The 26170-nt window shown below is 40.0% G+C and overlaps 8 protein-coding genes across 10 annotated transcripts; 3 read left to right on the forward strand and 5 right to left on the reverse strand.

Moving 5' to 3' along the window:
* The first annotated feature begins 784 nt into the window (after positions 1-784).
* On the forward strand, positions 785-4894 carry LOC104818674 (aspartic proteinase A1-like). 2 transcript variants are annotated; one of them, XM_010548365.1, is made up of 14 exons: positions 785-889; positions 1427-1800; positions 1882-1942; positions 2231-2325; positions 2421-2533; positions 2621-2789; positions 2884-2923; positions 3073-3137; positions 3500-3613; positions 3711-3775; positions 3920-4061; positions 4136-4255; positions 4352-4440; positions 4541-4894. In XM_010548365.1, the coding sequence occupies exons 2-14, from the start codon at positions 1432-1434 to the stop codon at positions 4623-4625; spliced, it is 1527 nt and encodes a 508-aa protein (XP_010546667.1). In that variant the 5' UTR covers positions 785-889; positions 1427-1431; the 3' UTR covers positions 4626-4894. The 2 variants fall into 2 exon arrangements, with proteins under 2 accessions (XP_010546667.1, XP_010546675.1); XM_010548373.1 differs by lacking the exon at positions 785-889 and adding an exon at positions 973-994.
* Positions 4895-5544: 650 nt separating this feature from the next.
* On the reverse strand, positions 5545-6923 carry LOC104818690. The gene is made up of 2 exons (XM_010548384.2): positions 6454-6923; positions 5545-6104 (listed from the first exon to the last, which is right to left on the reverse strand). Exons 1-2 carry the CDS (start codon positions 6734-6736, stop codon positions 5722-5724), a joined length of 666 nt encoding a protein of 221 aa, XP_010546686.1. The 5' UTR covers positions 6737-6923; the 3' UTR covers positions 5545-5721.
* Positions 6924-7091: 168 nt separating this feature from the next.
* Positions 7092-10788, forward strand: LOC104818702 (dihydrolipoyllysine-residue succinyltransferase component of 2-oxoglutarate dehydrogenase complex 1, mitochondrial-like). The gene is made up of 14 exons (XM_010548405.2): positions 7092-7489; positions 7667-7744; positions 8048-8111; positions 8202-8229; positions 8450-8511; positions 8598-8672; positions 8772-8827; positions 8907-8951; positions 9052-9315; positions 9403-9497; positions 9613-9703; positions 9787-9897; positions 10030-10224; positions 10373-10788. The coding sequence occupies exons 1-14, from the start codon at positions 7427-7429 to the stop codon at positions 10562-10564; spliced, it is 1419 nt and encodes a 472-aa protein (XP_010546707.1). The 5' UTR covers positions 7092-7426; the 3' UTR covers positions 10565-10788.
* A 620-nt stretch (positions 10789-11408) lies between these two features.
* LOC104818712 lies at positions 11409-13648 on the forward strand. Its single transcript, XM_010548416.1, has 7 exons — positions 11409-11596; positions 12001-12239; positions 12326-12445; positions 12533-12691; positions 13032-13204; positions 13327-13432; positions 13503-13648. The coding sequence occupies exons 2-7, from the start codon at positions 12027-12029 to the stop codon at positions 13530-13532; spliced, it is 801 nt and encodes a 266-aa protein (XP_010546718.1). The 5' UTR covers positions 11409-11596; positions 12001-12026; the 3' UTR covers positions 13533-13648.
* An 82-nt stretch (positions 13649-13730) lies between these two features.
* LOC104818721 (glycine-rich protein 5) lies at positions 13731-14233 on the reverse strand. The gene has a single exon (XM_010548429.2). The coding sequence runs from the start codon at positions 14172-14174 to the stop codon at positions 13842-13844; it is 333 nt and encodes a 110-aa protein (XP_010546731.1). The 5' UTR covers positions 14175-14233; the 3' UTR covers positions 13731-13841.
* An 842-nt stretch (positions 14234-15075) lies between these two features.
* LOC104818731 (putative lactoylglutathione lyase) lies at positions 15076-18539 on the reverse strand. 2 transcript variants are annotated; one of them, XM_010548441.1, is made up of 9 exons: positions 18433-18539; positions 17588-17716; positions 17368-17492; positions 16619-16683; positions 16307-16519; positions 16182-16229; positions 16010-16117; positions 15772-15924; positions 15076-15331 (listed from the first exon to the last, which is right to left on the reverse strand). In XM_010548441.1, the coding sequence occupies exons 2-9, from the start codon at positions 17689-17691 to the stop codon at positions 15290-15292; spliced, it is 858 nt and encodes a 285-aa protein (XP_010546743.1). In that variant the 5' UTR covers positions 17692-17716; positions 18433-18539; the 3' UTR covers positions 15076-15289. The 2 variants fall into 2 exon arrangements, with proteins under 2 accessions (XP_010546743.1, XP_010546751.1); XM_010548449.2 differs by lacking the exon at positions 18433-18539 and adding an exon at positions 18247-18383.
* Positions 18540-18793: 254 nt separating this feature from the next.
* On the reverse strand, positions 18794-21815 carry LOC104818743 (glucan endo-1,3-beta-glucosidase 1). The gene is made up of 4 exons (XM_010548460.2): positions 21541-21815; positions 19866-21170; positions 19273-19300; positions 18794-19140 (listed from the first exon to the last, which is right to left on the reverse strand). Exons 1-4 carry the CDS (start codon positions 21611-21613, stop codon positions 18993-18995), a joined length of 1554 nt encoding a protein of 517 aa, XP_010546762.1. The 5' UTR covers positions 21614-21815; the 3' UTR covers positions 18794-18992.
* A 1386-nt stretch (positions 21816-23201) lies between these two features.
* LOC104818752 (5'-adenylylsulfate reductase 2, chloroplastic) lies at positions 23202-25473 on the reverse strand. The gene is made up of 5 exons (XM_010548472.1): positions 25330-25473; positions 24880-25020; positions 24654-24780; positions 23770-24565; positions 23202-23682 (listed from the first exon to the last, which is right to left on the reverse strand). Exons 1-5 carry the CDS (start codon positions 25409-25411, stop codon positions 23452-23454), a joined length of 1377 nt encoding a protein of 458 aa, XP_010546774.1. The 5' UTR covers positions 25412-25473; the 3' UTR covers positions 23202-23451.
* Between the last annotated feature and the right edge of the window lie 697 nt (positions 25474-26170).

The following is a 26170-nucleotide window of genomic DNA, read 5'->3' on the forward strand; positions in this document are numbered from 1 at the left end:
AAAAAAGCAGCTAACTGCCAAGTATTTTGTCTATTTGCACATGGGATGTTTTTGTCTTAAATTGTTCAATGGATTACCCAAATAATGGAAATTTTTTGTAATTATTTTGAACCTCACGTATTAATACCACTTCACATACAACCAAAAAAAGATTGGAGGTTTTTTTTTTTTTCTATCTAAAACCTACGTTCTAAGAGAATTTAAGCTTTATACCAAAGGCCCATTACACATATTTCTTTCGCGGGGCCCATTAAAGTTCTAAAGGCCCATTTATTTTTCGATGGCCCATAGAAAGACTTTTTTTTCAAGGCCCTCCGAGTTAATGCCTCATATTTTATTTCATATCAGAAAATGTTATACCCATAAATTTAAATAATTCTGTAATACGCTAATAATATATCTATATTATTAATATATTATCGCATAGTTATCCATTCCCTGGAGTATACATTTTAGAATAATCTGAGATATAAGAGTCAACTTTCCCGGAATTAACGAAAAATCAAAGTATGACGTGTAACCTGATCAACGGCTATGACGGGAGAGAGCACGTAATTTACTATACATTTGTATGCACCTGATATTTTTGCCCTTTTTATATTTCTTTCTCAGATAGATAATTTTGTAACGTTATCCAAATTTCAACGGTGAAAACCCACGCGATCGCACATATCCAACGGCTGAGATTGAAACATGGAAAAGAGTAAAAGAAAAGTCTCGTACTGTGGCGTGAAGGGGCACCGATATAAATGACGTGGCAACAGACCGGCACGCTCTGTCACGGTCATCTTATAGATTCGCTCAATATATTTAACTGTCTTTGGCTTCTTCTCTTTTCTTCAACTTTCTTTCCCACCATCGTTTCTGAGAAATTCGTGCTTTTTCCCCGGTGAGTTCTCGTCAAATCTCTCGATTCTTCTCTCTCGTTTCTTTAAGTTTTTGAAGCTTGGATTTCACGGGTATCTTTTGTCCGATCATTTGTCTTCATCGCTCGGTACCGATTCTTGTTTTCCGATTTGAATCCCACGTCGTATTGTTGAATTAAGAATTCGTAGCTGTTTGGGTCGTTAATCGTTGTTTAATACTGTTTTTAGTAAATTTTTTCTGTTTCTTCTGGGTTTTGCCTTTCGTTAAGTACGAGGTTTACGAGGTTTTTCTTCTTGTCTCACGATCTATTGTTGCGTTTTACTACATATGCTAGTTTTGTGTGTGTGTGTACTTTTTCGTGTTATGTAGATATTGTCCATTTGCATGCGATAATGGTGGCGATGTCACTGAGATTTGAGATTCTTTTCCGCTCCTGTTTGATTGCAGAATCCTCGCTCTTTGTTCGTTTCCCCTTTTTGAGGTGGTTTATACACTTGGTGGAATTTTGATCTAGGGTTTTATCGTAATCAGTCGTTTGATGCTTCATTGCCACGAATAGGTCAAATGGGTGTAAACTCGGTTGCTGTCGCTGTCTTTCTATCCTTCCTGTTGTCTTGTTCCGCCGCCTCTGTGAGCAATGACGGGAGGACATTCAGAATTGGTCTGAAGAAGTTGAAATTGGATCCCAACAAACGATTCGCCGAACGAATTGGTTCCAGGCAAGAAGATGCCTTGAGGGCTTCTCTGAAGGAATTCCATTTGCAGAAGAATCTTGGAGATTCTGGAGATACTGATATTGTTGCGCTCAAGAATTACTTGGACGCTCAGTACTATGGTGAGATTGGCATTGGCACCCCACCGCAGAAGTTCACTGTGATTTTTGACACAGGAAGCTCTAACCTTTGGGTGCCATCATCCAAGTGTTATTTGTCTGTAAGCATTATTAGTATCTCTTCTTACAATTGCAGAGTGTATCTGGAAAAAAAAAACTAAACTGTTCTTGTCATCGTCTAGGTTGCGTGCTTCTTCCACAGCAAGTACAAGTCATCTCGTTCAAGCACATACAGGAAAAATGGTTCGTTTCTTTCTCTTGGTCCTTGTTGTTTCTTGAATTAGTTATCCGTGGCTTTGGTATAATTGCTTTCACGCTCTCTTATCTCTTCCTTCTCCGAGCTCGGGTTATGGACGAAGGTGGGTTCTTGAGAAGTTCATTGGCAGTCAAGTGTCCTGCATTTGTATCTTCCAGGATACATTTTTGAAGTCAAAATTACTACGTGTAGCCTCTCCTACAATCAAGATTGTTAAAAATTGATAACATCAATGATGATATAAGTTCTGGGAATCCTATTCATATTTGATGCAGGAAAATCTGCCTCAATCCATTACGGCACTGGAGCAATCTCGGGTTTCTTTAGTAATGATGCCGTCACAGTCGGTGATCTGGTTGTCCAGAATCAGGTATGTAATGTATTATCCATCCTACCTGACCTATATTTTTACACTGCAACCTGATTGACGTTCCTCTCTCTCTTTTTCCTTGCTGATCTATTCAGGAGTTCATTGAGGCAACCAGGGAGCCCAGTATAACATTCTTGGTTGCTAAATTTGATGGTATCCTTGGCCTTGGATTCCAAGAAATCTCTGTTGGGAATGCCACTCCTGTGTGGTATGTGGACTTTCTTGCATTGGCATCCAGTTTGCTACTTCCATATAGTGTTGTTGACTTTTCCTGGCTCGAAATTTTGTCACACAGGTACAACATGATCAAACAAGGACTTATCAAGGAGCCAGTCTTTTCGTTTTGGCTTAACCGTAATCCCAATGATGAAGAAGGAGGTGAACTTGTGTTTGGAGGTGTCGATCCAAATCATTTCAAGGGAGAACATACATTTGTTCCTGTAACTCAAAAGGGTTACTGGCAGGTTTGTCTTGCATCGTTTCCTGCCTTGTTTCGTCTTAAATGTTTGACTATGTTTTGCAGTCACACTCTCATAGAAACTATATTATGTGTGATAGTTTGCCATGGGTGATGTTCTCATTGGCGGTGCACCCACTGGTATGTGTATTATTCTTATATCTTTTCGAATACATGTTCGCATTGGCGGTGAACCCACTGTTTCATCGTAACCCGAAAACATACTTTTTACAATTTTCTTTTGATAGCAATTGTTAGTTTTAACGTTTGGTTGGTTTTCTGTTGTACAGGATTCTGTGGAAGTGGTTGTTCAGCGATAGCAGATTCTGGAACTTCTTTGCTTGCAGGTCCAACGGTAAGCAAGAATTATAGAACCCATAGCCTCTTTAGGTCTTTAGTTTGTAAGTCGTAACGTTTACTTTTGATTCGGATCTGAGAAAATACATTTGTTCCCTGTAAATCTGTGTAGGTTCCAGTAGGGCTAATGGAATAAGAAAATGATATGCCTTAGTTTTGGTACATGCAGTGTTGATATGCAGATCTTTTGTCAACCAGGATTCTTGATCAGTAGAATTTTGATAATTTTAGGTTCATATGGTCGGACGGGGAATAAATTGAGAGTAGGCATTACATCTGATTCCTTTTTTTTTCCCCCTTTCAGTTGATGCCATAATATCGTTGCTAAAAATGGCTCGGGTTTCGTTTGGTTTTATGTAGACTGTTATTGCAATGATAAACAAAGCTATCGGAGCGTCTGGAGTTGTTAGCCAGCAATGCAAGGCTGTTGTGGATCAGTACGGGCAAACTATCTTGGATTTACTTCTGGCCGAGGTAAATGATTCTCTCTTGCATTTGTTTTTGGCAAGGGACTTAGTTTATAAAACCTGCGACAATGTTTACTCGAATTTTATTCATCGCTCGGTTTCAGACACAACCCAAGAAAATCTGCTCTCAAATCGGTCTGTGCACCTTTGATGGTGCCCATGGTGTGAGGCAAGTTTTCAAAATGATTTGGTCTTTTTTTTTTTTAATGTTATGATGGTGCATGTATGTATATACATTAACATCTTCATCCTGTTTTTTTTTTTTTAATTCTTGTGTACTAAACTCTTTTTTTTTTTTGGGGGGGGGTATTAGTATGGGAATCAAGTCGGTGGTCGAAAGGGAAAATGGTGTGAATGATGGGGCATGCTCTGCATGTGAGATGGCAGTTGTATGGATACAGAACCAGTTGAGGCAGAACATGACTCAAGATCGCATCTTGAACTACATCAACGAGGTAATATCCATTCAGAAAACATGGAAAGAACGTTCGTTAATCCTAATCCGACCACTCCTGTTTTTCCTTGACAGCTATGCGAGAGAATGCCCAGCCCGATGGGGGAGTCAGCGGTTGACTGCGGTCAACTGTCGTCAATGCCAACCGTATCGTTCAGCATTGGAGGCAAGGTCTTTGAACTTGCTCCAGAGGAGGTATGATTTGAGAGATTAGATACATACATTCCATCGATCATAGAAATCTAAAATCTCTGGGATTGACATCGTTGTGTGTCTGTGTGTGAGTGACAGTACGTCCTGAAGGTGGGGGAGGGTCCGGTGGCTCAGTGCATCAGTGGCTTCATAGCTCTCGACGTCCCACCACCTCGTGGACCTCTCTGGTACTCTCTACTTACTCTTTCAATGCATTCGTGTTTTTTTTTTGGGTTTTAGATTGAGGAACCAAATATAATATATATATATACATATATATGTATGTAGGATACTGGGAGATGTGTTCATGGGTAAATACCACACTGTGTTCGACTTTGGCAACATGCGAGTTGGGTTCGCTGAAGCTGCTTGATGATGGTGATGGTGATGGTGTCATAAAGAGAGGTGAGATCCTTTCTCTTTTGTCTGTACTTTGCACAATTTCTGTCTGTGGAAGGATATGGGTCTTAAGAGACAGAAGGGGATGGATGAGCGTTTCGATCTGTAAACCCCTGCTTCCTCTGCACAACAAGTTGATGCTCTTTTTCAGGAAAAAAAAAAAAAAAATCTTTGAAACTAAAAGTTTGCCTTTTGTGAATTGGTAACTAAGCATCCTCTTTTTTATCACTTTTGTTTATTTTACTCTGCTCATATATATATATATATATATATATGTATGTATGTCTGATTACAGTTTTTGAATTAATTATTGACGTGGTTGTGAAAGTATCATGGGATATTCATTTTCTTAATGAGAGTTTATATGGGTATCAGTATATAATCAAGCAAACATATATTCATTAACTAAGCCTATCAAACCTTGCATATTTAGTTTTTGTATAAACAAATCTTTCAAAAATATAATAGAGCTTGTACGAACATTTTCTTATATCGATTTTCTTGCGCATTTTATTGATTTAAAAAAATATTTTTAAACATTACAATACAGAACACTAATAAGATTAAACTTTAAATAGTTTTCTTTCACCGTTAGATTTGAAACAGTTAAAACTGTATCCTTAGAAGAATATAAATTCGAGTTTTAAAATTACAAAAGAAAAAAGGTTTTAAAGAAGTTTTTTTTTTATAAAAGATGGATACTAAACCTAATTTTCGTAATATATATGAGGGATAAAGCGCTACGAGCACAATAAGACACTAATGAATCATGTATTGGAAAATATTCTAAATATTGGCCCATTGCGTCTCTCTCTCGCAGTTGCAAGACGCGCCTCCTCCAACGCGTGAGCGTCACGTTCCAAAGATCAGTAAGGAAAATGCCTCCATCAACGTGAAAACCTTAAGAAACTAAAAGTTAACTGGAAAATGATATATTCCTATAGGGAAATCCAACCAAATTGCGAAAGCACTACAATTTGCTGGGTGGAATAGAACTGAGCAACAAGTAAAAACCCTATCTTTAGAACAAAGAAAGAAGCTGTTCAGAAGGCAAATCTTGAAAACTAGCCTCAGGTACCCTTCTTGATGCTTGTGCGTGATAGTTTATGATCCAACGAGTTCAACTGATTCCGTAGCTCCTGGTTTTCCTCGAGCAACCTGTTGAACTCAAGAAGAAACCCTTCAGATTGCTGTCTTAGAGCAACTGCGCCTGATTCTTCGCCATTAGCTTCTTTAGTCTTTGCCTCGAGTTCAGACTCTAACTGCTTTTGAATTTCCTGTAGAGTCCTTATCTGTTCCTCCATGCCCTTGATTTCGTCCGAATTCCCGGGCTTTCCACCATTGAAACCCAGCCCCTGCTTTTTTATAGCTTCCATGCTCTTCCTTCTTACACGCAGTTCTCTCATGTAATGATGCAGCCTGTCTGTCATTAGCCCGAGGAAAAGAAAACCGCCTGACAGAAACAAAACCAAGATATGTTCAGGAAGAACAGCAAAAGACGAAGTCTTAAGAACACAGAAACCGGGAAACCTCATGAGACAACCGATTGAACAGTGAAATTTGCCGTGTTTGAACAAAATCAGAGTAACAAAACAGTAAGAAATCATAATCCAAATCCGGATGCAACAGCCAAACCATCGAGCGGCCGCCAATACGATCATAAAACACTAATACGAACTTTACTACTGTTACACGCTCAGATGTGGATCCTAAATTCTCCACCGGCACATCAGTACATTCGTTCAGAATGTTGACCAAACGTAGAAAAGATTGGATCCGAGCGAAGACAAAAACGAGCTTACCCATTAGAGTAGATTCCAAGAGATTTTTCTTCATGAGAACCTCATCTGTTGGATTCACCGTACCCTCATCGATCCAACGCTTCTGGATCTTCATCATACTGTACACGCTCGATGCCATAACCACACAAACCGTTGCCGCCACCGTCTTGACCACGACCGGTCCACGGCCACGCTTCGCCCGATCCAGGCTCATGATCAACAGCTTCCTTATCGGCGTCTTGAAGGAAAGCGCCATTATCACCGCAACCTCCGACAACACGACCGCGAACAGCAATTGCTGCATCCTGCTCGATCCAGACACTCGGAGGAATCGAAGCCGATGATGCGAGGATGTAATCTAGGGTTTTCAAATTCGTGAATCAGAGGACCAAATGCGACAGCGATCGATGGCTTTTCCGCCGGAGAGGACGAAGAAAGTTGAAATCGTGAAGAAATGTAATCGCCACTCCAATTTTGTATCTAAATTTAAATCTGTTAAAGCTTTAACAAAACAATCCTTATATTTCAATATATTTATGAAATAACCCTTACTTTTACAGAAACTTACAAGGGTTCCTATGAACTCTTTATCTTCAAATAAAAGCCAAAGTGTTCATATGGTTTCTCCGTATTTGAGAGACGAGGAGGAAAAATAACGGCGAACAACATATTTTGCTCCGGCGCTCCAGAAGCCGCCGGCGAGGCTGGAGACTTCCACTGTTCTAATCCTGTACATGCCTTCCTTCCTTCATGTGCCACGTGGCCTTATTTGATTCGTCAGATCTTCACAGACGGTGTCGTTAGGTGGCCGTCAAAGACGACAAACGGCACGTGGAAATGCCGTTAAGGGTTCACCCTTTGGAAAATTAGATGAAAGTTCTATCATTGATTGAATGTGCCTGTGCTTTTTTTTTTCTTCTTGCGACAAAACAATAAAATTCGCTGAACCGAAATCGAATCGTGGTTTTGCTCATCGTTCGAGCTGAAGGCAGGCATGGCGATTTGGTCGATCGTTCGGAGAAAGGTCGTCCATGGCGGCGGCTCTTCTGCTTCCTCGGTCAGTTTCCAGAAGTTTTCATTTTCCTCCCGTGTTTTCCCACTTCTCTCGTCGTTGATTTCTGTTTTTGCGCTTTGGCCTCCGCGTTCGCGATTCGCTGGATTTTCCCCTTTTTCTGCAAGATGTTTTTGGCTTGAATATGTTCGTAGAGTTTGTGACGATCATTCTCTTGTTCAGATTCTGGAAAAATCATGGAGGAGTACGCGGGCTGCGGCGGCATCTCGGCCGAGGTACTATGGAGCTATTGCAAAAGAGGTATGACTTTTCCTTCCCTCGATTTTGGGTATTTCTCCTTTTTTTTTTGTGATCTTATCACTTGTGATATCGATCGGATTTGTGGGACTAGATTTCATTTCTGGGCGATACGGTCAATAGGGTAAGCAGTGATCTGCAGAGATTTCCTTGGTTTTTTGCTCATTCATTGTAGTTTCAAAACTGTTTTCATTTGGATCTGGCTTTGTATTATTGGGCTGGAATCTCCTGCGCTATTAATTCTCAAGAGCTGCATTTTTTCCTCTCATTTTCCATGCTTAAAGTGCATTTTAATTACATTTGCAGAATTCACTTATTGCGAGAGGATCACAACAAGTGATGACTTCTGTCGGCCGTCGTTCATATCTAGGTATTTCTTAGTTCAAAATTTGAGAAACGCCATGAAAAGATGGTCGCTTTCCTTGCTTCATGCTCTTGTTTTTGTTTCCTTGATTTACAGGTTCCCAAATGAGCTTAGAGTCTATAAGGTGCGTGTTGTTATCTCATAACAGGGAACCGTATTGTACATTAGCTTGTATTCTCTTCATGCTTTCGAGTCTTTCAAATCTTGAAATCAAGCTTGGTTTTTTCTAATTTATTGGGAAGCTACCAGATGGAGGGATATAATGGAACAGAAATTAGCACGTTTCATATAGCTTTATATCCTTTCGGGTTGTATTCGATATTAGGATACTGTTTACCGTGCAGGGGGGTGGCACCGCACATGCAAGCATTCAACACCAGTAGTAGGTTGTTCTCTTCTGATAATGGTATGGCAATTTCATGATTTCTTCCTAAAATTTTTCAGTTGTATGCGTCAGTTTCATTTATTGATTCTGCATTCTGGTTATGAAAGGTGGAACTGTGGATGCTGTTGTTCCTTTCATGGGCGAATCTATTTCTGATGGCACATTGGCCGCTTTCTTGAAGAGTAAGGGGTCTTTGATAAAATTTGTATTTCTGTGGTTTGTCACTGGCTTGAGGGAAAATGGAATTTTGTATTTAACCGAGTTTTATCAACTGGGCTCAGAACCAGGAGATCGTGTGGAAGCTGATGAGCCCATTGCTCAGATAGAAACTGATAAGGTGCACTTTGTTCTTCTGCATCCCCCGCTCTCCTCTGATTTTTCATCAAACGCACTAACGTTTCCATTGTGTTACATAGGTCACAATCGATGTCCCTAGCCCTTCAGCCGGGATTATTGAAAAGGTAGGCACCAGTTTTGGAAGAACACATCTCATCAAACAGAATTTGCTTTTGAATCTTGTCTATTCTGCATTTAATATACCTTTCTCCCATCCGGATATAGCTCGTGGCGAATGAAGGAGATACTGTAGAGCCCGGTTTCAAGATAGCCATCATTTCAAAATCTAGTGGAGCCACAGCTCATGCTGAAGAATCGGAGAAGAAACCGGCGGAGGCAAAAGAAGTAGAAAAGCAGAAGCCTGTAGCAGAGGCTTCTCCTAAAGTAGAAACTTCACCACCCAAAGAGAAGCCTAAAGTTCCTTCTCCACCTCCCTCAGGAGCCTCAGCAAAGGAGCCTCAACTTCCTCCAAAGGAAAGGGAAAGAAGGGTATGTATCATTGTGTCATAGTTTTAGAGTTACCACCGAGTTTTGGCTATGACTCTATGGTCTGAATTTAGAGAATTCTGTTCACAGGTTCCAATGACAAGACTCAGGAAACGTGTTGCTACCCGATTGAAGGATTCTCAGAACACTTTCGCTATGCTGACTACATTCAATGAAATCGACATGTAAGTTTTAGCTGGTTTTTTCTTGAAAGTTCGTAACTTTGTAGGTCGTGTGGTTGTTCTGTTTTCATTCCCCATTTCTGATTTCACATCTTCTTTGTTGTTTGATTGGCATCAGGACCAATCTGATGAAACTCCGGTCAGAGTACAAGGATGCTTTTGTCGAAAAGCATGGTGTCAAACTAGGTTTCATGTCAGGATTCGTAAAGGTCTGAACTTTTATGCCTGTGGTAATCGTAATTTTATTATGTTTGCCCCTTTCTGGAGGTGAAAACTCGGTTTTTTGTTTCAGGGCGCTGTCAGTGCACTCGAAAATCAACCGATCGTGAATGCTGTCATTGACGGAGACGACATTATCTATCGGGATTACGTCGATATCAGCATAGCTGTTGGTACACCGAAGGTATTCTCTTGTTTCTTTCGGTATACTTCAATTCACGATTTTGCTAAAACTAATTCGATTCTGCATCTGAAGAGAAGATATTACATTATCTCTGTTTTCTAACATGTTCGAGGTACCGTTTTCGCCTTCTAGGGACTCGTTGTTCCCGTACTCCGAGGTGCAGATAAGATGAACTTTGCCGAGATCGAAAAGGAAATCAACAATCTGGCCAAGAAAGCAACGGCTGGCACTATATCTATCGATGAGATGGCCGGAGGCACATTCACAATATCTAACGGTGGCGTTTATGGAAGCCTTTTGAGCACTCCGATCATTAACCCTCCTCAGGTCTGATTCCCCGATTTTTTGTTTTGATGAACCCGAAACATAGGGTAGTAGGGTGTTTTCCACACGTTTTTCTCATGCCCCGAGGAATTCTACCATATAGTTTCGCACAGCGGTTTGATTCCTTTCATGATTTTTTGGCTTTTCACAGTCTGCGATTCTCGGGATGCATTCAATAGTGAACCGTCCAATGGTTGTGGGAGGAAATATCGTGTCGAGGCCGATGATGTACATAGCACTGACATATGATCACCGTCTGATAGACGGGAGAGAGGCCGTGCTCTTCCTCCGTCGCATCAAAGACGTTGTGGAGGATCCCCGAAGGCTTCTTCTTGATGTCTAAGCCGCTTTTCCGACTCCCTCCGAGGTAATCTTCGAGTTCCCGATACAACCTCAGAAGCTTTGTCTTGTGGAATTTTTTTCCCGCGTTGAAAACGAATAAAACGGTTTGTTAACCAGAAAATTTTCGGGTGTCCGAAAACAAGAGTTCGTAGACACCAACGTTTTGTTGTTATTCCGGTTGAGTTTTCTTTGGTGTTAACCTAAATATATTATCGTTCACATCTCGCTTAAAAAGCCGTTTTGTAACTGAAGTAACTGTAGCTCTCTCGGCTGTAACATTGATTCATTACCAAGACCTGAAAACAGCAATTCCCGACCCTTAAGATGAGATCGAGGGGGTGAAGCCGAAGCCGAAGCCGAGGCCGAGGGTGAAGTCGAGGTCAAGACTGGATAGCCTGAAAACTCGGGTAAATGCAATGTGTTTGTAGTAATAGCACAACATCACATCCAAAACTTTGTTCTGTTATCCGAAAAAATCGAGGACGAAATCAAGATTCGGGCATAAAAACGATAGAACTAAAACGGAGTAAGCATCGAAAATCATCGATCATTTTCCGACAAAAAGAAAATACAGAGGGATTGTAGTATTTCTTCGGGAGGAGCCTGTCGTACGGCTTTTCACGGACCAAGATCTTCACATTGTGATCTTCATATATAGAAGAGGATATTATCTGAGGTATTTTTTTATAGTAAAAAATTATCTCAGGCTATTTTATTCTAAAGGTCACGACTTTCATGGACTCAAACGACGTCGTTTAAGAGTACCAAAGTCGCCGTTTCTCATTTCGTGTGCTGGAAAAATCTTGAGCCTTTAGATGGATTCAAATATCGGATCTTTTCGCAGCCATTCAAACTATTCGTGGCTTCAATTTCACCTTCTAGATTCTTTATTCAGTTGTTCTTTTCCTCTGTGTAGATGTACACACATACAGAATATATATATACACTCGTCGTGTATCTATAGCTTCTTCTTTTATCCAATCCGAAGTCTCACAGGAATTTTGCTATAACTCAATCTGGGTTTCTCAAAAGGGTAAGTAAGCCTTTTCGAATCTCTTCCTTGTTAGATGAGACTCGGCTACAGATTTCTATTGGCTCACGCTCCAAAGCGTTGATTCTGCTTAGATTCTGGTGATTTGTTATTGTAGTCCATGGTTTCGATCAAGGGTTTCTTTCTAGTTCTTAAGATCAGATTTTTTATTTTTTTTTTAAATAGCGTTTCTTCTCAGTCAGTGATCGAAAGTTTTGCAACTTTGAATTCGTTTGAATGGAAAACCAAATAAAAAATTTCATTTGTAGCATCTCTAACAATATCATTCCCACTGAGGTGAAAAGGGTATGAATGTTCACACAAAAGACATTACTTGTCAGAAACTGCAGTTTCTTGGGATCCATAACGTTTTTTTTTTTGCTGTTCTTACGCTCTTTTTGTTGCAGATTAAGGCATTTGAAATGGTTCAGAAATGTTGACTGTTTATCCTTCGGGATCTATCAACAATTGCCAAGCTTTTCTTGGCAGCAATGCAATTGCCAATGCTTTTTTCTGCAAGATCCCACCTTTTGGCCCTGAAATCAGCCGTTCTTCTTCACCCAGATCACGAATTCCCCGGATGAATTCGACATGTTACCATTCGTCTTTCTCTCCGAAAGATCGTAGTCAACTAAAGAGATGGATGGTCAGCACTCTTAAGATTCTTGTATGAATGTTCGTCCTATCTCTTGGATACAAATTTGTTGACGAGGTGTTTTCGATTTACCGCAGTGTCGTTCAAGCAGTTCCATCTCGCCGGATGATGAGTACCGTTCATCCCGAAACATAGCCATAAGTCTGTTAAGGCGATACAGAAGTGTGATTGACCGTGGTGCAGGCAATACCCTAAAGGTTCCGCGTCCCCGGGATTTTGTTCCAACCGTTCTTTTCGTATATCTAACCTTAAACATTATCGGGTTTCCTTGAGATTTCTATTAGGAATTCATATCTGCCGGTGTGAACGCATATGCACTTGGATGCACCGATGAAGGTTTAAGAAAAGAACTTAATGCTATAAAGGAGTCGGGTATGGAGATCGAAGGAATGGAGAGTGACAGCGGAAGCACGAGAACCAAATCCATAATTTCCGTGGATGAGGTATAAAAATTAGCACTCTCTAGTCCGATAGTTGATGTTTCATCGTATCTTAAAAGCGTATCTATTTCACTAATTCCATTTGCCTGGTAAAAACGAGACAGCGTTTTAGATTACACCTTTTGAGATCATACCCGGATCTTTATATTTCTGCGAGTTTCACCATATATATCCGAATGCGAATCCGAAAATTGCCTTGGATGAGGGTAAATTAGCACTATCTAGATTCTAGATCCATTTCAATTCAATCCCATTCCTCATTACCATTGGAACTATGCTTGCTATAAAACAGATTGTTCTTGGGACACTGTTATAAAACATATGAGCTGAGCTTTATGTGCAGGTGGATGAGTGTATACTGTGGCTGAGCATCGTGTTCATCACGATACTGTGTACACCTCAGCCAACGATAGTCAGATGGTCCTCGACTCCCCCAGTCTCCGACGATATCCAGCGCGAATGGAGAGGCTTTTGTGCAGTCATAGCTAATGCTTATTACCTGAGGGGAATGGCTTGGTACGTTGAAAGAAATCGAAATTATCGCAATCCCGAATTTTGGATAGCCGAGTGTTTAGACGAGCAAAATACCCCGAGGTATGTAGACGAATTTACTGAAATGCCCTTGGTTCGGAACGTAGGCTTCCGGTGAAGACTCTTCAGTTGGAGCAGATGGCGGTGACGGGACGAGCCGAGGAGCCGTCGGTCGTTGCAAGCAGAATGCGTCTTGTCTTCAGCACTCTTGAGGTTGTAAGAAAATATGAAGTTTTTGTTACAAACGTTTTACGATTTTGATTTTGAAACTGTGTTCTTGCAGGTTGTGAGTCCACAATGGCCAAGAGTTTAGATCTTTGGGGGGAATAAATCCGTGGAAGAACCTGTTTTTATTATTGGATCTTTCAATGTTATATCGTTCATTGTGTATAAATAAAATATACTGTGTTTTCCACTATTTTTCATTTTGATCGATGTATATCTCTCACGTAATCACAGATTATTGCATATATATATATATAATTAGTAGCTAATCTTGCTTATGAAGAGATTAAACCAAAGAGCCAACTCACAATCTCTATTTTATTCAACTTAAGACGCAAGCAAGCGACTTACTAGGAACCCTAGAAATGGAACACAGACGCACAATCGCTAGAATTTTTCAAGGCAAGCCGCCTCCGAACCCACCACCCGCACCTCCACCGCCGCCTCCGAGTCCGCCTCCTCCTCCTGCGCCGCCGCCGCCTCCTAGTCCGGCTCCGACACCGAGGCCAGCTCCAATGCCAAGCCCACCAACACCGAGGCCGGCTCCTCCTCCGAGGCTGATGCCGAGACCGCCATTTCCGCCGCCGAGGCCATCTCCGGGATAGAAAGATTTCTGGTCATTGAATTGGGCCGGATTGTGATCCAGGATTCTTGCTCCGACATTGTTGGCGAAGACGAGAGTTGCAAGTACACACACCAGAAGTATAGTGTAAGTGGGCTTCATCATCATGGGTTTTGTCGTGAGATGGTTTTTGTTTTGTTTTGCTGTCGATGTGGGAGTTTTCTTACAAGATAATAAGGGGTATATATACACACACACATATACGTATGTGCATGTGCATTAATGTAAACGGTGTTTTGATGCATGAATGTAAATATATTGCGACGTCAAAACAAAAGTTGGTTAATTCGTATCAAGATAAATGAAATAAATCGAACTTTTAGATTAATGTAACAATAAAAGCTAATCTTAGGATTAAAATTAATCAATACGCTAATGAGAGGCAAAGCTAATTCACCAACTTATATCAAGTCTATATTTCACGTAGGTTAAATAAAAAATCATGCAAAAGTAGATGACATATGCCGTGGTGGATAGGCAATACGACCATGGAGACCAACAACCCCACCGTTTCAGATGTTGAATTTATTGTTTTTTTTTTTTTGAATTAAGATTTTGGTCCCCTTCGACCGACGTCAACCGGATTAAAAAGAGCCAGACCGGTTGATTTCAGGTCGGTTTCGTTTTTACACCCAGTTAAACCGGTTCTCGCACCTAATTTCAGTGATCGGTTTTGATGAATTGCTTGGCTACCATATACATGTGATCAGTGTAATGCAGGGTGGAACTGGATTAACCATACCAGACTATTCTTGGTTTGGTTCGATTTAACCATTCAATTAAACCGGTTCTCTCTCTTCATCGGTTCTATTTTATAAACATATACACATCATGTCATAGGTCTCACATGATATGATGATATATATATATATATAGAAATTTGGTGGATCCATTTATGCGTTTGCATTTATGCCTTTACCTATATAGCCACCAGATACCACCGACTGCATTACAATGTACACAACATCCACGTGACAGAGGCCGGTTTAAGGAGGGTAAATACCGAACCGAACCATAAACCGGAGGAAAACCAACTCAACATAATATCAAACTGGTCACCAGATATTTCAGCATAGAGTTTTAAGCTCAATACAAGGAGCTTACAGATAAGAACTCCCTTTATTTATTTATTCAGATCAACACTGACTTCATGACTTCATTTACCTCATAAATTCATAAGATTTTCATGTCCGGACAGTGTAGATGTCGGAACAGATCGCTCTTCACTTGAGTTCCTTGAGAAAATCTTCGTTGTCGACCAGAACCTGTCGTTTAACGAGCAAACGATTCATCAAAACCCGACTGGATTCAGGAATGATTGGTAAAATGGCATGGATCATATCGATGGATACAACAAAGTTCGAGCCTTTATGCGATATATAGGCTACGATACATTCCATTTTTGGATTTTCGGTTGTGTTATTCGGTATAACTACAACCTCGACTCGTTCAGCATTTGCTTTAACATAAACCTGACTGGGAAACCAAGTTACAAACCCTTTAATAAGGCAAACCCGTTTTATCTATAGACCCGATGAAAAGCCCCTAGAAGATTCCACCAGTTCTCAATCTCAGTTTCTCGGTTCAGTTTTCGGTTTCAACAAGTAGAACCTTGCTCAATGAATGGGTTTCACGATGGCTATAATACCATTCAGTTTTATACCAGATTACTCTGAAATGAAGATCGAAGGACAAAAAAACTTACGGTTTTCCAGCCATCTGGGTCAAGAAAAGAGGTAATCTTGGTGCCGAGTCCAGGAAGAGGTCCGGGTTCTCGGGTGATCTTTCCGCCCAGCTCTTGGTTCACCAGTTTGATAACCTCAGCACTTTTGTAGACATCATCAGTGCTTATAGCAACCTGTTATTACAGTTGCCGTAATAATCAAGAGAGCGAAACGAGATCAAACGGATACAAGAGACATATATTTCATTCTCATTCTGACCTGCGCGTAAGCATTGCCCTTTGTGTACTCAGTCACACCATAATTATAAGTCAGCTCCAGAATTGTTGATTCGTATTCCTCAGCGTATCCCATGATAGCTATGGTGTACTGTAAAGAACGCATTGTTACAACATATTTGATAAAAACAACATCATTCACCGATTTAGTTCACCTTGTATTCGGGTCTTTCAATTTTCCTCAGTAGTCTCATCCCGAGGGCCTGCAGGATAGAGCGGACAAAACGTTTAGGATATTTGACCGAGCAATAACATGAAAATAATCTTCTCATTTCGTTACCTTTTCATAGAATTTGATGGAGCGGTCCAGATCACCAACACGAAGCATAACTTGACAGAGTGGTTCAGGAGTGGGACCCCTCTGGATGAGCTCGAAAGCGTAACCATCGGGATCCTTCACGAAAGCAATGACGGAATTTCCACCTTTGACTGGACCGGGTTCCCGGGTCACATTGCCACCCTTTGCACGGATGTCCTCAACCATTTTGTAGACCTACAATGCATAATCCAGTCTCTATTGATGAGCATCATCTTCAGACATGTCCATTCATTGTCTCTTGAGACATAAAGAACAAGCAGGTGGTGAACTTACATCTTGAGTTGCAATGGCGAAATGGCCAAATCCAGTTCCGATATCATATGAGCTAACTCCATAATCTGCAAAAATTAAAAATGGCCGGTTCGATAACCAGAATGGCATAGCACCTATCACTAAAACACCAACTATACGACTATACATGGGCATTATATCAAAATACCCTTTATTTGCTATTTTGACTTCAACTCATACTATTACCCAACTGTGACCATGTGACCAGAATTACAGTCTGATCACATGTTGGTCACAATAATCATAACGTTAAATTTATGATGTTTTTATCAAATGATTAGTGAGATATGCAAGGGATGAACATAATGAATTAGTGTGATCACCATAAATTTAACGTTATGATGAATATGATCAACATGTGACCAGACTATAATTCTGGTCACACGGTCACAGGTGGAGAAGGATATATCTTATAGTCAAAATAGCAAAGGGAAGATATTTTTGATAATGCCCCCTATACATGTTATTCAAACTTGTTTCTTAGCGCAATCTACTAGAAAGCCCGGTTTTCACAAAACAATGAGAAAAGTATGGTCTTTACGGACCAAGTATATTGTAGTGATTCTAGACACAAACAAATTGTGAGAATTCATATAAAGGTTTCCAGATTCCATCTTATCCTATACAGAAAAACGACTTAAACGTGGCAAGTTGATGCGGGAAGAAAAGCAAGTTATTTCAATGGGGAAACAACTGACATTATGAAAAATATTGAGAGTAAGAAAGCATACTATAAGTCAGCTCCACAACAAAGTTAGACTCTTCAGGACCAAACCCGAGAAAAGCATTAGCATATTTCTCCTCAGGAACATCTCTTTTCCTCAACAGCTTCATCCCAAAGCACTCAGTGTAAAATCTAGAAGGTTTTTTTGGAGAAACAAATGAATAATTTTTACAATTAAGGAGGAAAAAAAAAGAATCCATCAATGGAAGAGATACAAAGTCACATACTTGATGGTGCGGTCAAGATCACCAACTCGGTAGACGACATGGAGGAACCGGCGTTTATCCTTCTTCGGCCATTCCAACACTTCAGTGTTCAGAGCCTCAGACATGTTTGAAGCCAAAGTGTCAATTCAACTGATCCAATCTCACAAAAAAAAACAACGAGGAATCAGAGACAATGTAGCATGAACCGGAAAGAAAGAGAGAAACATCCAGGAAGTAGTAAAAGTTTTCCTCCTTTCATCTCCACTAATTTCTCTCACCCGAGGGACATTTATCACAAATATGAATCCAATTTTCAATTATCATTTCGTAAAACCTGTATTCAGTTGAATACAGACATCTGCCGTCAATATAGAGAAACCATAACCCTTGGAACTATGAAATACTTCTACCTATCGCATGTATGTTGGCCATAAAAACATATTAACTTGCAAAACCAGACATGTTCATTTCCCGGATGAGAATATGAACATAAAAAGAAAGAACATTGAAATAAAAATGGAGGCTTCTTAAATGTTGAATCATCTCCAAGCGCAACAGATTTCGGACATAACTCTTCGATTAACGTGAACATCAAAAGAAAATTGCAAACAAAACACAATTGGTACAAAAAGAAACCCGAAATTCTTCGAATTTTATGCAAATTAGGCTACAGAATCAACCCAAAATGTCGGTTCCAAACATGTCCACGAGTTGTCGAGATCGCAAAATCGAACGCAAGATCCATAATCGAAATTACGGAAGAGTAACAAGCCAGATCACATATCCGAACGCAAGATGAAGGGAACCCCAAAATCCAGAATCGAAAAACTCAACCAAAACCATTGGACAGCTTATCCGAAACTTACGTGGAAGAAACTGTATGATTGAACCAGCTATGGAGATGCCACTACAAAAACGGTCGGAGAAGAAATCATTACTTCATAGGAGCTTCTAGGTCTCCGACAACACATTTTGCTTGATTACGGTCTGTGAAATTACTAATTCATGACGGACCAATTATAACCGTTGGATGAGTAAAGAGGAACGACTTTAGGGTGACAGTCACGAAAAAAGGTAACAGTCATATGTCATGAGTCGGATTCACGTAACGGTACGAGGATTTGACGTTGCCACGTGGCAAAGGTTTCGTATAGTCATCACTCGTAATAACGGAAGATTACGTATAATTTTTGAGAATTTTAATGATTATGACGTCAAAGAGTGGCATACTCTTGAAAGCCAATACATCATAACAATCAAAATCAGACTGGTTTTACATAAATCCATACAAGTGGACACCATTACAATGTTACACGTGGCACTAGAATTTCGGGCAACCAATCACAACAAAATCAAAATCCAAAAAAAAATTATAAAAGGAAAAAAAAAATTAGATTCCTAGATTTTATTACCGAACATCACTCACTCACCAAAAGGGTAACAAAAACAGAGACGAAGTTACGAGAAACATAAGACTCAGACATCCACCGGAGAGATTCGCCGGAGATCCTCCTCCTCCGGTGGGCACTTGGGTCGAGTTCACCACCGTCTTCGTCTTATTCCCGACCTTCTTGCTGAAAAAGAGGGGAAAAAACGCCCGGAATCATACATATATCGAGCAGAAAAGATTCGGAAAGCAAGTTTTGTTGAAATCTTGATGAACATAAACTGTGCTTCTGACGTGGTTTGTGGAGAAGATTGCTTACCTTCCCAGGAAAATACAGCTTCCATGACCTGCCAAAGAACGCAGCCCCCACCAGGTTCAGATTTCGTATGATGAAAATAGCAAATCAGGAAGCCATTTCCAGAGAAATAAACAACACAGTAACCTATCCGTTTCTATTTCTTGGCAGAGGTTTTGCAAGTTTCCAAATTTTAGATCCTGTCTGAACAAGACTATCTTTGAAGAACTAAATGCCATAAACAGCTGCCAAGTAGGGAATCTTGCTTCTGGTTCTCTCAGAAACTAAATGTATGCGGAATGTTCTAAAAGACAAGTACTAGCACATTATCAGTCAGAGTGTCCCCATGACCAACCTTCTTTACCTAAGATCTCAACACTTAGCAACTGCAGTTCTTGCTTCTTGATCACTAATACAATGAAATACCAAATCTCTACATGCCGAAGTAGTTCAGAAGCATTTCCTTGTTCCTTTTGGATAAGGCTTTGGTTCATCGATAAGGATCTTAAACTGAAAACCAGTTCTTCTCTAGACATCATTGAGCTGTCAACAACTGCTCTTATACCGTCTTTAACGATAAAAAGAGACATTCATAAAGAAAGAAAAAAAGAACTTACTTGGATCTGTAGTAGTGATCATGGCCACACCCTTGAAGTCACAAGAACCAGGAGCTTTCCTTTCCTTCTGGTAATAACTATCGAAAGCATACGAGGCATGGTTCTTTACATTATTCGGCTGATAACAACTCTCCCCAGGTTGAATCTCACTGCAATTAGCCCTTCCCGGACCACACGCCCAATCAAGTGCAGCCTGAAGTGTCTTAGAGTCCACACCGTCCATTGCTATGCAATAAGTCTGGTTCGTTGTATCATTCGCTAGGAAAGTTCCACTACCCGACACATGAAGCAAATACACCGGCGTGGAGTTCCCGTAGAACAAACCCCAGTTAGCTTCGCTCACTGGGGGTGCCCTTAGATCCTCGTTGAACAACTCATATATGTAAACACTCGATGTCATTTCCGGGTGGAGAGGAGTGCCAGTTCTATCGAATACATGCTTGATAAGATTGGAGTTATATGTATCAGCATTGTCTATAGTGGCATACGGCTCTTTGGAATCACCCTTCGATGGCCACCCGCTTTCAGTCACGAGAACGGCCACATCAGTCACGTTGAGGTTTTTCATCGAGACATAAGCAGCATCGATCATGGCATCCAGCACATTCGTGTAATGCAGTAAAGTGTTTGGATCGACCATTTCCTTAGATGGTGTCAATGGTTTGAACAAACAATTGTCCAGTGGAACCACGCCTTTGTTCTGCATAAACACGTAGTAAGGATAGAGATTCATCATCAGAGGAGAACCAGTTCTTGACAAGAACTCGAGCAATGGAACCATAACCGAGTTCCAGGTTTGGTTAAAGAATGCTTGAGACGGCGGGAACGTATCAAGCATGACAGAAGCAGCATGCGGTGTGGAAATCTTGATCTGGGTATGGAGATTTGCAGCAACCAGAGCATTGTACAGAGACTCCATTGCAGGTAACAGCAAAGGAGCTGAAGAAGGCACCGTCGTCAAAACCTCGTCCCCGACAGCAATGGCTGTGATTAGGGTTTCGGGATAGTAAGCGACCACATTGCGACCAATCCAAGATGCAGCCGTGCTGTTCGAGGATCCAATTGCTATAAGCTGATTGTTGGGCACACTTATTATGACCCTGATCTTGGTTTTGGCCAATGCTCTGAGCAAATCAGGATCAGCATCATATAAACGCACATGATTTACCTTCTGGGCTTGCAGGAATCGAACCAAATCCGTCGGGGCTAAGGGATTGGAGACATCCGAACCAATGTTGAACCCAACAAAGGGCTCTTTGTCCTGTTCTTGCTGTTTAATCTCTTCAAACCACAGTGATGAATTTACTGCCGAGATTAAAAAGCAAGAAGCTAGTCACAAAACTGGGATCGATTAGTGCAACAACATGCATTGACAAGCTGCATTGATCTGTTTGATTTTAATACCAAAGTCTAGAACTTTGCAAGGGTTTGAGCTTGGCTTTTTCTAGAATCTGGGTTCTCACCAAAAATAACTTGCACAAGTTAATTACATTTGGATAAACCCTTCGGACTAAAAAATGGGTTTTCGAAAAAAACTTCAACTTTGCAACAATTACAATCCAAGCGGGCGGGTTTATTTGGTTAAAAGCTCAGTGTTGCAGTTTATTTCTTATCGAACCAAAAGCCATTAACGCGCTGACAAGAAATGCTACCAGTGGAGAATCATCAAACTCACCGGAAATCAAAAGATGGAGAAAAAAGAAGACGAAGAGAGCGGAAATGGCGGAAATCATGCTAGAGACCGCCATTGAAGAGGAGTTCGAGCTTCTTCTGCAATTGTTCCCCTTCCGGTTCCGATTCAGACACAGATCCTTGCATATTCGTCTCTTTCTTTAGGGTTTCTACTATTCTGCGGAAGCGAGAGAGAAGAAAGTGATTGAAGATAAAAGAGAGAGCATTTTTTTTGGTTTACTGAAAAAAAAAAGTGAGGTTTTTTGGTCTGTGCTTCCCCGTGAAATGAATATAGCCTTTGCTTGCTGCAGGACTGGTTGATGTCAGTCTATAAGCAAATTACCAAAATATCCTTATGGACCGACAGCTCGACACATCCTTTGCGCATAGGATTTTTGTTTTTTTTATTTATTCCTTTTTTTTCCTGCAAGTAATAATTTTTTAAAAAAAACTAATAGACATGGCGCATTATATATTATATTTCCATTAATATTATATTTGTTTTTTTATTTATTCCTTTTTTTCCTGCAAGTAATAATTTAAAAAAAACTAATAGACATGGCGCATTATATATTATATTTCCATTAATATTATATTTGTGACGTTAATTAGTCGTTTGTACTTTTTACGTTCGATTTGTTTTTTTTTTTTTGTAAATTTCCTGCCTAGCTTTTTCATTTAAATTTTGTTGTACTTTAAAATTTTCGAAAATTTTCATCATTACAATAGAATCTGGTCGAATTTGCAACAAATTACAAATAAAAAGTATGAAAAAATATGCTTACGTCACAATTGAAAAAGACTGAACTTCTCATGAGCTTCTTTATTTAGCCTAACCATATTAATATCATGATATTTTTAGTTTTTCTAATATTATGATGTCATAGTCCATTGTCCAAATATATAAATGGAATACATTTGCATTATCTAATTATTATATATATAAATATATCGAGGCGTTTCTACAATCATATCAAAGTTACAAAAATAAGTGAGAGGGAAGTGGCATTTAATACTTTAGCATTTATAGAATCTGATAATGTCTTTGTCGATATATTTACATAAAGATCACATATTTTTATTCCAAGGCTTAAATAAACTAAAAGAGTAAAAGGGTTGCAAAGAAAATAAAATTAAAACAAAAAAAAATCCAATTTTTTTGTAAAGAATGGGACATTAAATTCGACCTATATTTTCGGATGTAGTTAGGCCTTTGGAATTATTCCGTTGTAGGATTATCATTAGATTGGACTACACATTGTTACTCCATTATTGACATCACAAGTCATATCTTTTTGTTATCAGTAGAGATTTTGGTGGACCATATAGTCTACACCACATTATACTGAATTTAACATTATGGTAAAACATTCATATATATACACACACATACATTGGAATATAACTCCGGAAAAGAAGCACCACTTTCTGGAAAAGTTGCAAAATTTTGTCATCAGATTCCCTCGTTTTTTTGTTAATGTATTTAAATATTTCAGGGAATATGTATGGACTTATTCTTGAATATGAGATAAAATCGGGATTATAGGAACATTGTGTTTTTTCTCTTGAATTTAGTAGTAAAATTAAATTGAAATGCAACATAGATCCTATAATATGCTTACACATACACACACACATATATATATATATATATGCATTAATCCATGAACCAGTTTCATCTCAGTGTACACGCCTAAACGAGGAATAAACTGAACTTTCGGACAAAGATCTCATACAAACCCAAGATTGTGTACAAACACAACACAATGTACAAACAAACAAACAAAAAGACGGAGCCTTTTGATACTCTTTTTGATCCATAACTAAGATTCGGATGAATCATTACTTCATCTCGATCTAAAAAAAAAAAGTAGCCTTTCTTTGACGGATTTCATCTTCGGATTTCCCGGTTCTGTCATCGGAGCAAATTCACGAACGACGTGAGCGCATCAACGTCTCTCTTCTCCGACGGGTACTTTATCGGCTTCGAAGCGCTTTTCGGGAAGAGAAGGATCGTCGGAAAGCTTCCCAGTTGAAGTTCCTTCTTCGCAAACTCCTTCTGATCACCGTCTGCTCTGAATTTCGCCACCTTCACTCCTTTTCCGGCGAGTTTCTCGGCCAATTCCACGTACGATTCCTCCATTGCCTGATCATGTCATTCGCAAACCCATAAAGACATCAGATTTCTCAGTCTATGCTCGATCGCCACAAGAGATAAGATCGAGTCTGTTACCTGACAGAAAGGGCACCACGGGGCGTAGAGGACGACGATCCATGGCTCTTTTCGGTTCTCTAGTTTCATCAGATTCTCGATTCCTGCTCTGCTCAATGTAACCAAGTTCTTGCTCTCGAATATATCCTCGACAACTGGTGATTTTCCATGATTATCTCCGCTGTCACCATTAACGTTCTCCTTGATGTTCCCCTTGTGCAAACCACATTCCTTGGCCTTAGCATCTTCCCACCACCACCTTCCTTCTCTCTCGTGCTGCCCTGGAAGCACCGCCCTCGTGCATGGCTCGCACCCGATCGAGACGTAACCCTGAGCGTGCAACGAGTTCACCGGCACGTCCATTGTCCTCAGGAAGTTCCAAACGTCACCACCATCCACATTAGCAACAGGGTTCCACTTAACCAGACTACCGATCCCACCGTCCATTCCTTCAAACACAGGATCGACCTGCACGACGGGGATCTCGGATCTCGTCCCGGGAGATTGATCTTTCCTCTGCCCGGTAATCCAAGCACGAAGACCCTTCAGGGCACGACGCAAGGGTCTTACTTTCCTCACACGACAACACTCTTGATGCCCATCTTCGTAGAAAGAGAACAAGCCCTTGCTCCTCACCAATCCTTGAACTTCAACCGCATCAGGAAACATGTATTCGATGCGAATTCCGTAGTGTTTCTCGACGGCATCGAAGAACCTGTATGTTTCTGGGTTAAGCCTGCCGGTGTCCAAGCTGAAAACCCTGAAGGGTCTCCCAGTTAAGCGAGCATACTCGATCAATGCCACATCTTCTGCACCACTGCAAAAGAGATCAGATTCATGTATCAGTTAATATTCTGTTTCATTTGCCACACAAATGGTATTCCGTCATCAGAAATTTCGATTACCTGAAAGCGATTGCGATGTCGTTTCCGAATTTCTCGAGAGCTTTGTCCATAATTTCGAGCGGAGAAGCATTGTTGAGTTCCTTTGCGAGCTGACCGAAATCCTCGACGGCAACCTTCTCTTCCACTTCTGTAAAATTCGAACCATCGAATCAGCACAAACAAACAAACACGGCAGAGAAATCACCAGAATTGGGGAAACATAATCGAATCTTAAATGTCAACGCACCAGGAGAAGCAGATATAGTTGCGGCTCGAGGAACAACGGATTCGCTGCGTTTTAAGGAGGAGCGTCTCTGAGACATGTGCACGACCGACGAAGCTGCGACATGGGTTCGATCCGACAACCTCAGAGAGCGGATTTGTGGAGCTGCAAGAGGTAACCCGAATTTGAATTTTCAATTATTTCAAAAAGCCCACTTGAATTACAGCCAAATATTTCCATTTCACCAGATAAATTCTGGAAATTGGAGAAAATGTTCTCAAATTTCATCCCGTACGTCTCGAAATCCCAGAAAACAGGGGAGGAAGTCATGTCCGAATCCTCCAACAAAACCAACCCACAGCAATTTACCAGATGAAATTTATATAAAAAAAAACGCAGATAGATAATCAATTAAGCTCATGCGGGTACCGTTTGATTGCCGAGAAAAGGCGAAAAATGGGAGAAAAATAGTACCTTTAGGATCGATAGAAGATCCTAAACGCGAGAAACTAGTTCCAGAGATCGCGGTTGAAGAAGAAGTAACAGCTAATGCCATAACTAAACAAAAATTTTCTCTCGAACTCGAACCCAAAGAAGAAGAAGAAGAAGAAATTTGTCCCCTCTGATCAAAAGATTATTTTTTTGTTCTTTGATCCTTCGGCTTGAAAGATCGAGCGTTAAATAATGGCCAACCGTCCAATGCCTAAAGAATCTGGACGCTATTACGGCATGATTCGTATCGATGACGTGTACAAATTTTATTGGATAATGTCTACCTCACGTGGCGAGCAGTAGATAGATGTGGCAGCTTCAAATAGCAGCTGCGGAGAATTTTGCAATGAAAAAAAATGGCTTTATTTTGTTCCTCAGAAAATTCCCTTTATTTAGAAATTTTAAAAAATATATATATTAGAATTAAAACCTGAATTATTTTATTTTCCCCTTTAAACCTAAAATTAACAAATTAATCCTAAATCCTAATACGCTTGCACGAATCTCTAGAAGAGGAAAAGCCTTTTAACAGTATAAAAAAAAGGAGTGATTTGAAAAGATTTAAAAAAAGTAAATTTGTTTTAATGGATACATACAAAATCAATAACAATTTTCTATAGAAAATTTGTGTTGAGTATAAAATAGGCACAAAATGTTTAATACACAAAAAAAAATAGCTTAAAGAAGGTCGATTCTTTTACGTTTTTTCACAAATTTATTAATTTTTATTGATTTGTAAAACTCATTTATCTCAATAAATTATATCAAAAATAATAACAAGAACGCCACTTTGAATATAATGTTTGACTAGAGAGACATATCA

This window comes from Tarenaya hassleriana, unplaced genomic scaffold, assembly GCF_000463585.1.
Source record: "Tarenaya hassleriana unplaced genomic scaffold, ASM46358v1 Cleome1, whole genome shotgun sequence".
NCBI lineage: Eukaryota > Viridiplantae > Streptophyta > Magnoliopsida > Brassicales > Cleomaceae > Tarenaya > Tarenaya hassleriana.